The sequence below is a fragment of the Tinamus guttatus genome, unplaced genomic scaffold, assembly GCF_059628265.1.
Source record: "Tinamus guttatus ecotype Peru unplaced genomic scaffold, ASM5962826v1 Tinamus_guttatus_pri_ptg000548l, whole genome shotgun sequence".
Taxonomy (NCBI): domain Eukaryota; kingdom Metazoa; phylum Chordata; class Aves; order Tinamiformes; family Tinamidae; genus Tinamus; species Tinamus guttatus.
The window spans coordinates 1833872-1845993 of NW_028289082.1; the positions used below are offsets into that span (position 1 = coordinate 1833872).

The window sequence follows — 12122 nt, forward strand, 5'->3', positions numbered from 1 at the left end:
GCTGTTTGGAGCGCAGATGTGCGGGACGCAGCAGGTGGAGGTTGGGATTTTGGGGAGTTTTGCTCCGTTTTTCCGCTTCCCGGCGCCCTCTCCCCGCAGCTGCAGCCCCACGAGGACCTCGGTTGGGTTGCGCGCGTTGCCCAGCTCCCCATCGTGTCGTGTCTCCTTGCTCACGTCGCTCGCGCCGACGTTGTCACATCCCCGATCCCTTGTGGTGCCCTGGTCTCCTTCGCTCCGCTTTGCTCCAATGGAAGGTCGTGCGGTGCCACATTGTCCTGAGTCTACGAGTCTCCAAGACGTGTCCCCAGACCCTCCTTCCTTGGTGGTGCCCGAGGTGGGTCCAAGCGTTCCCCCCTTGCCCCCCGCTCCCAGCGCAGCCCTTCGGAAGCTCCGCGCGCTCCGGCCGCGCCGAGGCCGCGTTTCCGCCCGTGCCTCCTTCCCGCAGGGTTTTGGGAGCTCTTCCTCCCGCTCCTTGCTGGCCATGGCCCTGCTGGGCGAGTCCTGAGGTGGGAAGGGGGAGCTGGGATTCCATGGGGAGAACGGGGACCCTGTGCCCTTCCTCCACGGACAGAGCGCGACACAGGCGTTTGGATCCAAAAGGGCCATTCCAGAGCCCGGCCCCACGGCGCGGCCTTGGCACGCGCTTCATTCCCGCTCTCCTGGGGCACCAGGGCAGCGCGGAGGGCTCCGAACCCAGCGGGAGCTCCCGTTTCCCCTTCCCGCACGCGAGGCAATGCTCCGTCTCCAGCATCCCCTCCGCGCTTCCCCCTCCTCCCCTTTCCCTTCCCTCCCTCCCCGGCGCGCGGCGGCGGCGCCGGAGCGGATCGGAGCGGGCGCCGGAGCGGCGCTGCAGCCGCCCCGTCCGCCCGGGGACCTTCCCGCCCGCTTCCCGCCTGGAGCACGCGCAGGTGAGCGGCACGGCGGGGAGAGGGGCCGCGTTCCGGACGGAGACGTGCCGGGATCCTGCGGGAGCATCGCCGAGCCCTGCCGTCATTCCCAGGCTGCGGTTAAGCGGCGCGGGGATCGCCAGGACGGCTCCGCGCGCCGTTCCGCGCGCTCTGCCGGCGGTGACCTTGGGAAGCGGCGCGGCCGCTCGCGGGAGCCGGGACGCGAGCCGGGAACGCGCCAGCGCCCGCCCCGGCGCGGGGGAAAAAGCTCCCGGCGCGTCGCGCGCGTTAATCATTGCCGGGAGAAGGAAAAGCGGCCGGGGAAGTTAATGATTTCCCGCGCCGGCCGGGGGGGGATCGGCGTCTCCGTGGCGGAGCCTTGCGCAAGGAGGGAACTCTTCCCCGCTTCGGAGCGTCCGTGCGCCGTGCCGGAGCTACGGGAGCAGACTGGGAGAGGAGTTACTGCGGGAGACGGACAGCTCCTTGCTGGCCAAAACGGGGGGAAAAACGGTGGAAAGGGGCCGGTTGGGAACCCCAGACCTGCACGCGGAGCGGGTTGTGCAGGTGAATGGTGTTGGTGAAAGCAGTGACAACCTGCGTGTGCTCCCGTGCCAGCGCGGGCAGAGCCGAGCGTGCAATTCCCGCGGGAAGGAGCTGCTCCGGACACGGGAAAATGGCCCGGGTGATCCCTGGGCTGCGGGGGCCCTTGTAGAGGCGGCGCTGGCAGCTTGTGCCCATTGCTGCAACGGGTGAAATATCTCCCAGCTGGAGTGCGGGTGGCGAGGCCGTGCCAAAGGGCAAACCCTTTGGAAAGGGCAGAGCGGGAAGCTCCTTCTGCACCAGAACCCTGGGAGCCGAGCAGGTGAGACGGAGCAGCGGGAAGGATTCTGTGCCTTGGAGCTGCCCGCTTGGTCCGGGAGGTGCAATGGGGGGCGACAACTTGCGGAGATGGTCCGAGAGCCCCGAAATTGCGGCTCGCGGGGCCTCCAGGCTGTGGTTTTGCCCAGCTTGGGCTGCGTCGGTTGCGATTCCGAGCGCGGCGGCTGTGGGATTTGCAAAAGTGGCAACTTAGCTGTGTCTTCCTGCCCTTCCCTCTGGCCGCTACGGATACGGAGAACCTCCAAAGGAGGAGATGGGACAGAGAAGCCGTTTCCGGAGCAGCGCTCACTCCAGAAGCGACTTCTGCTCCTCCTGGATGAGGTCTCCCAGCCCCGTGTCCCACCGCTCCTCGCTCTGCCCTCTGCTCCTGCCCGGCCCGAGCCCATCATTCCTGGCCCTTGGGGTAGCTCTTCCCCTCCAAAACTTCCAGCTTCCAGACGCAGAGCGGGAAAACACCCGGGATGGCTGTGCGGAGAAGAGGCCGCTGCTCCAGGGCGCAGCCGGTGCGTGGGGGCTCCCCGGGGACGCAGCGCCTCGTCCTTGGAGGACAGCAGCAGCCTGAGCCGGAACGCGGCACCTCTCCTCGAAGGTCCCCCCGGGTCCCGGCTTGTCCCGACACGGCACACGCGGCGCGGCGGGGTTGGACGCGCCGGAGCAGCGCGGAGCCTTCCGAGCGGCCCGTGGATCCTGCCGCCGGCTGATGGCAGGTGCTGGCGCAGAGGAAAACCAGCCTTTTGCCCATCTCCTTCATCCCTCCTGGCAAAGCGGGAGGTCAGTCGGCCTCACCGATCCGCGCGCCCCTTCTCTGGGCTCCCGGGAAGCTCCTTGCCCATCCGCTCCGCGCTCCCGATTCCCGGGACGGGCTGCAAAACCCGCCCCTCTCTGCACATTCCCCAGCCTGTTGCGCTCGAACTGCTTCTCCTGCTCGGCAGATCCCGCCGCTCCCGTTGCGCTAATCCTTCCCTTGCAGATCCCTCCCGCCGCGCGGGCGCGCGTCCGCGGCCACGTGTTGCCGTCCGCGCGCGGAGCAGGTGAGCTCGGCTGTGCCTAATTCCCTGTTTGGATTGCTAATTACGCGTGGAGAGCTACTGATGCCGGCTCCAACCTGAGCCCTTCATTCCGCACACTCTGCTGCCCCTGTTCAAGCAGCCATGAACGCTGCTGTCTCAGGACACTCTTTTGCATTCGCTCACGTCCAGCATCTCGCTCGATATCACAGCTGGTTCTGACTGCTGTTAAAGATATATATATAAAATAACACCCCGCACTGCTAAACTGCACCATTTCTCCATGCATCCTTGCTTATTCCCCCACTGCCATGGCTTTCTATTAGGCTGGTGCTGAACTGAGTTCCAATTTCCCGAATTTTTGAAATCCCCGGGTTGCTTCCTAACCGGGATTTTGTTCTCAGCGGCGGTCGCATCCCGTCCTTCGGATCTGGGATTGGCCGCACATCCCCGTTAGCGCGCGGAGCCCCGGTTAGGCTGTTAGATCCGAGGCGCTGCGTTATCCGGAGCAGAGGCTTCCTTCCTCCTTGCTGGGAGAAGGAGGGCACGTGTCATCCCGCCGTCTAAAAATAGCTGGGCGCGCGGTCAGCGGGAACGCTGCGCTCCGGCTCCGGCGGGAGCGGCGCTTCCCGGGCCGCTGGAGTCCTCCGGCTTGGGTAGGGAAGGCGCCTGGTCGGGAATGCTCTTCGGGAGCTTGAAAATCTGGGAAAATCACCTGCACTGCGTCGCTTGTGCTTGGGGATATGATAGTGAGAACGGAGCTGCCGGCATCTTGGGAATGTTTCCCTAACACCAATAATTCGGTCGTCGAGGCATTGCTATGCCCACATCTTCTCCCAGTTTCCTAAGAGCTGGACTTCCTTTTGGAAAGGTTCTGTTCTTCGAGCTGTGTCTCTGTGTGTGTGGGTTTTTTTTTTATATATTTCCTTCTGCCTCCTTTCAAAATAAAAATAAATGAATTAAATTAATGCTTGGGCATAAAACACCGGGGAGCAAATCCTCGTGGTGCCCCTGCGCGGGGTAGACCTGTTGGTGGTGGCGCTGGAGCCCGATGCTGTTGCCTCCACTAGCTTTTCCAGCCGTTTTTCCAGCCCCTCCTTGGAGGGAAGACCCAGAGCTCCAAAATAGAAAATCTGTGCTTTAAAGGAAGAAAGAAACCAAGGGTTTCTTCTGCTTTTAAGAAATCCTAGTGATGGCCACCACTAACCACAAGTGGTTAAGGCAGGGGAAGATAATATCCCTGCTCGTGTGTGTCCGCAGATAACGAGAGCTCCGGCCCTCGAGTTGCAGTTCCTCAAAAGGGCAGTGATGAGGAGGTTAAACAATAAATAATAAATATATTCCTTTACATTATGTGTGCGTGCGCAAGCGCTTTTGGACCCCGTTTGGCTTTGTGGCACCGTCGCTGTCCCAACTGGAGCCACCAGCCTCTTTTTGGGACAACGGGCTCAGCCTACGTCTTTCGAACTGGAGGTATCAGTGAAGAATTGAGCATCAAATCAAATTTAGCATCAAATGGGTGAATTTATTTGCGTTGAACCCCATTGGAAAATGACATTTGAGACATCTGAGTGCCCGTTGCAACTCTTCTTCAGGAACTTGCTGCTGCCTCTTGTTAGGACTCACGTTCTTGCTGTTGGATGAGATGGGAGATGGAGAAGGGAAATGGGGTCTCGGGTGGTGGTAGGAGAAGGCTGCTCGACCCATTGCATGGGGCTCCTTGGCCTTGAATCCTGGGAACCCGCGGAGAAAGGAGAAGTGCTCCAGGGCGTTGGGCTGAAACTCGGGGAAACGGGAGGAAACGAATGAAGCAAGAGCAGAAGAAAAAGGGGAAGGGGAAGAAGGCAAAAGCCTGGCTGGAGCCTCGGTCGGGTAGTAGCCCTCTTTGAGCTTTCTTCAAAGCGTGGCTACAAGATTAGTCATTAGCTTCGTCCTGCCTAAGTTTTTGGCCCTCAAAAACTGAAAGTTTTTGAGGGCCAAAAACTTAGGCAGGACGAAAACTGAAAGTTTTTGAGGGCCAAAAAATGGAACGCGACGCTGCAGGAAGCGCGTCGCGAGGACCGGTGGCCTGGAAATCCGTGGCGTTCTCCGTGTGCTCCGGAGCGGATTGGCACCTTGTGTTTGGAGGTGGCGTCCTTGGAGGGATCCATCCTTGGGGAGCAGCACGGAGGGTGCTGCGATTTGCAGCAGGCTCCTTGGGCATCAGCTCGGGATTTCCCACAGCTGGGTTATTCCCGTTATTCCGGAGGCAGAGCCTTTCCCACGTTTTCCCCGTTATCCGTAAAGCCAAGGGGCTGCTGGAATTATCCCCAGGCTGGAGCTCCACACAGGGGCTTGATGTGTTCAAGGTCGGGTGTCCCCAAGGTCTTTGGACCGTTGCAGCTTGAGGGATGGTGCCAGCCTGCAGGACGATGACCCTGGGGCTCTTTCCTTCCCTTTTGGCATTTTCTAGCAACCCGGCACCTAACAGGGACTTGCTGAGCGTGGCTTGAGCCAACACGGAGTTATCCCACGCTCTCCTCCCTAAGGAACCCACCTGGGGGTGTCATCTTCCATAGCCTTCCAAAGAATCATAGAATCATAGAATCACAGAATGCTGAAGGTTGGAAGGGACCTCTAGAGATCATCTAGTCCAACCCCTGCACACGCAGGGTCACCTAGAGCACGTGGCACAGGGCTGCGTCCAAGCGGGTTTGAAGATCTCCAGAGAAGGAGACTCCACAACCTCTCTGGGCAGCCTGTTCCAGTGCTCTGGCACCCTCATTGTTAAGAAATTTTTCCTTAAGTTCCTATGGAAATTTTGGTGTTTTGGTGTTTGGAGACGGGGCTGGGGCTGAGGATCCCGGGCGCGCGGCCGGTGGCCGGAGCGGCTCCGTGCCGGCTCCCAGGCTGCGCCGCCGCCTCCCCTCCTGTTTTTGGCCGGACACGGGCGCCCGCAGCGGCGCCGGCGGCTTCTCCCCTTCCCGTCTCCTCCTTCCCGCTCCCGCTGGGCCCGGCGGATGGGCCGGGGGGCGAGCGGGAGGGGAGCTGGGCCCTGTCCCCTGCCTTGGTGTCCCAGCTCCTGCCGAAGAGCCTGAAGCAGATACGGGCTTCGGAGGTGGCGTTTGCACGACGGCGGCGTCGCGGTCCCCGCTGGTCACCACGTGGCTTTAGCAACGCGAGCGCCGCTTCCAGCTCCACGCGCTGGGGGCTCCCTTGGCCCCCTGTCCAACGGGGTTGGCCCCGCTCGGGCCGTGGGGCCAGCTGGGCTGGCACTGGTGGTGCCGTTGGGCTAAGCCCAACTGAGGGTGCCGGGGGCTTGCGGGTGTCCCCCAGCTCCCCTGGGAGGGTGACACGGTGACTTGCTGTCTTCTCCTTGCACCTTGTCCTTCCTAAACTGCTGCAGCCCAAGCGCCCGCGTTCGGCTGAGACCTGGAGGAAGCCCTCAAGGGACGGGGGTGACCGCGCCGGGTCGGCCGCCTCCTCCGCGCTGCGGCTCCCGGCGCTCGGGAGCCCCCGCTCAACTCTGGCTCTCTTTGCAGGTGCAAAGTAGGTCACCATGAGCGGCCTCGGGGACAGCTCCACGGACCCCGGCAACCCCGACTCGAGGAAGAGGAAGGGCTCGCCGTGCGACACGCTGGCCCAGAGGTACGTGTGCGGCGCCGAGGCCGCTCCCCCGCCGCGGCCGCTTTGGCATTCCGACGGCATCGCTCCGGCCCGTCTGCTCGAGCAGATGGAGCAGGGTTGCAGCCGCTCAGAAACGTTCACACTTCCCACCAGAACTTCGCTTTGCTTTTATCGGTGGCTGCGGTGGAAGATGGAACGCGATGGAAATGCAGCTCCCCATCTGCTCCGCTTGTTTGGAGGTGGCAAACGATGATTAGAGGCTCGTTATCGAAGTTAATGTATTGATTTTGGAAATGGAGAGCGCTTCGTCACGCAGCCGAGCGTCGGGAAAGTTTTCTCCCAGTAAATCTGGGACAGGCACTTCTGTGAAGGGCAGCAGGGCGAGGTGTGCGGCGCCTCCCGGGCCTTCTGCCTCTTCGTGCCGGTTTTCTGGGCAAAAAACACTTCTGTAGCGCTCCGAGCCCCCTGCGGAGCCCCTCTTGCTCCGGGGCGCCGCGGCGAAACGCCGTGTGCCCGAAACCCTTTGATTCCAGAGGCTTTTGAAGCTCCGCTCGCTGCAGAAACGCAGCGCTCGCTGACGCCCCAACCTGCAAGGCCTGGCTGCGGTGCCAGCAGATTTAGAATCAGAAGTCCTAGATACGGACGACTGTGATCTGCTGTTCACAGGCTTCTCCTGGCACCCTGTGAATCAGCTGGGTCTTTTTTTCCCTTGCGCTGCAGCCTGTTAGCACGAAGGCTTTTTTGCAGCAGCGCTGCTGACTCTGTGCATCTCCTCCATGGGAAGCTGTTCGGCTTGTGGCTGCAGAATATCGATGCATTAAGCAAGCTCCACTTGTGCTTTTTGTTAATTATAGCCTGTATCCGACATTCCCGACCGTCAGTATAAAGGCTACAGCATGCTAAGAGCGTAAGGGGAGAGGCATTAAGTGCTTGCTTAAGATTTTCTATTTATTGGCATTCTCAGTGGTCGCCTCTCTCCTGAGCGCAGTGAATTAGCTGCAGGGCTCACGGGGCTCCTTGCAGACGCTCTCCAGCAAATCCTTCCGTGCTCAGGTAAATTAGGGACCCCTCGAGTCACCCCTGGTGCAGACAGAGGCCTCGTGTCCTCTCTGCCTTTGGAAGGGAAAATTTCCCCCGCTTCGTTTCCCGGCCCGATAAAGCTTTGAGCTGCACACATAGGAGCTCTGCTTGGTGGCAGGGTAAGGGACAAGCTGGTTGGAGACCCCCTAAAGCTTCTGGATGAGGGAAGTGCCATCACTCACCCGCACGCAGCTACATTTTAACACATGCAAAGCCCCAAAAAAGTGTTTTTAGGAGTGCTGATGCAGGCAGGGGTGGCCACTCAACGCGGAACGGTGCCACGGAGCCACGGCGGTGGCCAGCTCTTTCCCGTGCTGCATTCCCTTTTCCTGGGCACCCGAGCTCTCCTGCCTTCCCAGCGCTGGGAAGGGACCTCTTCCTCCTCCTCGAGCGACCGCTCCGACGTCGGCCGGAGCGAAACGAATTTCCAAACTCCTTTGTTAAAAACGGGAAGGTTTAGGTAGAGCTTTTGATGCTACTTTGGAGTCATGAAGAACAGCCCACTGCCGTAATATTCTCATGATGCTTTTATGTAAGGAAAATTGGCCAATTCTCCCTCCTACAATTTGAAAGTTGCCACAGCAACAGCGACATTAAGTTTTTCTTCATAAAATGAGCTCACCCGCAACAGAGTCTTTTTTTTTTTTCTTTCCCTGCTCTTTCTGCTTCACAAAGGGAGCTACGAACGGGCTTGACCTTAACCAAAACGGTCCTCGGATGGGCACTTGGCTGCCCCTTGGACTTCCCTGACTGGGACCGCTTTGCCGGAGCAGAGATATTCCCAACCTGGCCGTGCTCCTGTGCGAGGAGCTCTAGGTGACCCTGCTTGAGCAAGGAGGTGGCATTAGATCATCCCCAGAGGTCCCTTCCAACCTGGAGCACTCTTTGATTCGGGGACTGTTGGGCAGTCACTTTCCTTGCGGTTCTTTTTAATTCACTTCTAGCACTTTAGCTTATGAATTCCTAGTTCTTTGGCACCTCGCCTCCCTTCTCGTTGGGGTAATCCATCCAAAATATAAATCGCTGGTCTCCTGACAGCTTGTTCATTTGAGTGGCTGCAGGGTGTTAATGGGAACACGTCACCCGACATGACGGTGGGAGGGAGGAAGGTGGCACTTTTGGGGGTAGATTTCCCTCTTTTGTGTATAATCCAGTCCCTGCCGAGTGCAGTAGGTCCCTCGGGGCAGTGTATTTGGGTACAAGGTAGAGTTTTCGTGGTGTTTCTGCATGCAGAAACCATGAAAGAGGAGAATCGAGGTGGAGGAGCAGGGTGGAATTTGCTTTAATGAAGCCTGTATGAGCCAGACAACGAAACACTCAACACGGGTATGGAGTTCATAGAATCACAGAATCACAGAATGCTGAAGGTTGGAAGGGACCTCTAGAGATCATCTAGTCCAGCCCCCTGCACACGCAGGGTCACCTAGAGCACGTGGCACAGGACTGCGTCCAAGTGGGTTTGAAGATCTCCAGAGAAGGAGACTCCACAACCTCTCTGGGCAGCCTGTTCCAGTGCTCTGGCACCCTCACTGTTAAAAAAATTTTCCTTAAGTTCCTGTGGAACTTTTGGTGCTTCAGTTTGTGGCCATTACCCCTAGTTCTGTCAGTGGCCACCAGTGAAAAGAGGCCGGCACCATCCTCCTCACTGCCTCCCTTGAGGTACTTCTAGACACTGCTCAGGTCCCCTCTCAGCCTTCTCTTCTCCAGCTGAACAGGCCCAGCTCCCTCAGCCTCTCCTCACAGGGCAGATGTTCCAGGCCCCTGATCATCCTCGTAGCCCTGCGCTGGACTCTCTCCAGCAGCTCCACATCCCTCTTGTCCTGTGGAGCCCAGAACTGGACACAATACTCCAGATGTGGCCTCACCAGGGCTGAGTAGAGGGGCAGGATCCCCTCCCTCGACCTGCTGGAGACGCTCTTCTTAACGCACCCCAGGATCCCGTTGGCCTTCTTGGCCACGAGGGCACACTGCTGCCTCATGGGCAACTTATCATCCACCATGAGTTGGGTGTCCTTTGAGGAATCCCCATGCTTGCTAGATATTTGCATGCTATAAAACGCCCAGGAAATGATGCACATCTTCCAGGCCATCATCGTATCACACGCGTCTCGTTAGCTTCTTGGTGCCTGGTAAATTTTAGGCATTTTTAGGCCTTTATAAAATAGTGAGCTGCAGGGGCTGCAAGAAAAATGATGTGAGTTATCAACAATGAAAACATATAGTCCATTCAGTGACGTGGACATCTGTGGACATTTTGAGCCCTTCTCATCTCATCCTGTAGTTGCTCTAGTGGGAGGCACGTTAGGGAAAATGTATTTGTTTCTCTCATGTGACAGGCAAGGTTTTTGGAGGGGGTCTGATGCTTTACCTTTGGCAGAAGTGTATGTTCCAGTGTCCAGAGTGGCTTTCAGGATAGCCGTGTTATAACACCTAAATAATTGTATTTCAATTCCCAGAATTTTGGAATAGTTGGTGGGATGGAGTTAGGCCTTCTGGAACTGACTTGAAGCTAAAGCAAAAGCTCTTTTTGGTGGGAAGAAGTTGAGCCCGTGGATGCTTTCCCTCTTAGCCCTGTCGCTGTTGATTCTGAGTCACTTTGGTGGATTCTAGCACATTTTTGAGCCTCGTTACACCAACTTGGGCTATAATTCCGTGATGGCTGAAGCCTTTGGGAAAGATGTGCAGCTTTCTAACTGTTTTTGAGAGGGAGACAGAGGCATCCAGGTCTGGTTTTGTTAAGGGAATATGGGAGCTCTTGGCTTGTCGTGTGCATCTTCCTTGGCATTATTTTCTTTATTTTCATATGTATGAATATAGAGAAAAGCTTGGAGTAATTCCCCAGTGATTCAAAGGTGTTCAGGTGACAGCATGGTGGTGGCTCTAGCCAGGACCTGTGATTTTAGGTGCTTGAACAGTGCAGAGGTGAAGTTGGGCTGAGCAAAGGAAAAATCATTACCATGCCTTTTAATTCTCCTTTTTTGTCTCTAACAGCAATGAAAAGCGGCGACGGGAACAGGAGAACAAATATTTAGAGGAGCTGGCGGAGCTGCTGTCTGCAAACATCGGGGACATCGACACCCTGAGTGTCAAACCCGACAAATGCAAGATCCTGAAGAAGACGGTTGATCAGATCCAGCAGATGAAGAGGTTGGAACAAGGTAAAGCTGCAGCCTCCCGACTTTCATTGTCTGGAAGCTTTAGAGTGCAAATCCCCTCCTGGTGGTTTCGGGCACTGAATTGCGATGAAAAACATGGCTTGGGGACAGCTCCGTTTGTTCCACTTTTCTGTCCCTGCTTCTGCTAAAGCGCCGATGTAAAAAGGTGACTTTGTGCTTGCGCTTGGAAAGGGCACCCGTGTTCCTGGGGCCACCCATCCAGCAGCACAAACGCGTGCCGGAGGGCACGTCACCGGGCTCGGTGCTCCTCGTTCCTCCCAAAGTTGTTCCGTAGGTGACAACGCAGGGAAATGCCTTTGAAACCTTCAGGTTCGGGTCCCTGGAGTCGTGTGAGCGAGAAGGATGCTGGAGGAGGCCCGTGAAGGTTAGAACATCCCCTGAGCATCGTCTCGGAGGCTGGCGCGTGCACGGCGCGGGGGCCAGCGCGAGCAGCCACGTGTTGCCTTTGCCGGAGCATCCAGCACAAGCGGATGCCGGAGGATCCGTAAGCCCCATGGAGCCGGGACACGGATACCCGAGCGGAGGCCGGTTCAGCCCGGCCGTCCTGCAGGTCGGGGCGACGCTTTGGGGATTCGTTAGTTTGGGGATTCATTCGTTTTCTTGACGCTGCACAGTGGGGCTGAACATTAACAGGGATGAGCACTGCTTAAAAATGCTGTTCCCAGAGCTCTGCTCCGTAGCGCAGGCGGATCGAGCGCTGCACCAAATCATCGGAGAAGGAGCTGCACCTACAGCAGTTCTTCCCAGTGTTCCCGCAGCAGATTTTACATGAGGAGGTCGGAGAAATGTGTCTGAACACGGGAACATTTGTCCTGCGGGCAGAGACAATTTTCTGTGTTAGCTCTTACATCAGTTACTATGCAGAGAAGCGCTGCCCTCCCCGCGTCCTTCTGCTTCTCCTCCTCATCCTCTCCGTTTCCCGGCTGCACAACAGCCCCCCGCCTCCCTCGAGGGGCCCGGCTGCCCCTCCACACCTCCCTTTCCACCTTTCCCTACAAAAGCTCCCTTGGATTTCAGCTGGAGGAGGCCGGAGGAGAGCAGCAGGCTCGGGAACGGCTCGCATGCAGCAGCGGAGCCCTCCCCCTGCGCGCCGGGCTGCTATTTAAAGTATGAAGCAAATGCTTTTAGAAAAGATTCCTAGGTTTGGCCACCTTCCAATGTTAGTAATGTACAGTTGGCAGAACAAGCAGTTTGCGGCTGTGGCAGCAACCTGAAATTCATCTGCCAAGACAGCAATAAATGCAGCAGAGGAAGGGGCCAGGCAGTTAATTTTTCAGCGTTCATCTGTCCCGCAAAAGTTGGGAGATTTAGAGGCGCGTGGTTTGGGCTGCGCCGCTTCCCGGGCCGCGTCGCAGCCCGGTCCCTCCGGGGGAAAGGAGGAGAAAGGGCGGCTGAAGCAGCTGGGCCTGGGGTGCTCGGCAAAGGGAAGAGAGCTCCAAATGTGCTGCTAAATAGCAGCCTTGGAGCGGGCTGGCTGCTTCTGCGGG

At 58.0% G+C, this 12122-nt stretch overlaps 1 protein-coding gene across 1 annotated transcript in view; it reads left to right on the top strand.

The window, feature by feature from the left end:
• LOC104567443 (nuclear receptor coactivator 1-like) overlaps positions 1 to 12122 on the top strand; it is a gene marked incomplete at its 3' end in the record, with an annotated part of 57004 nt that overhangs the window by 18748 nt on the left and 26134 nt on the right. Inside the window, exons 2-3 of the mRNA XM_088534371.1 lie at positions 6295 to 6400; positions 10451 to 10617. Of these exons, the coding sequence (XP_088390497.1) occupies positions 6312 to 6400; positions 10451 to 10617 (256 nt within the window). The remainder of the gene's footprint in view (positions 1 to 6294; positions 6401 to 10450; positions 10618 to 12122) is intronic.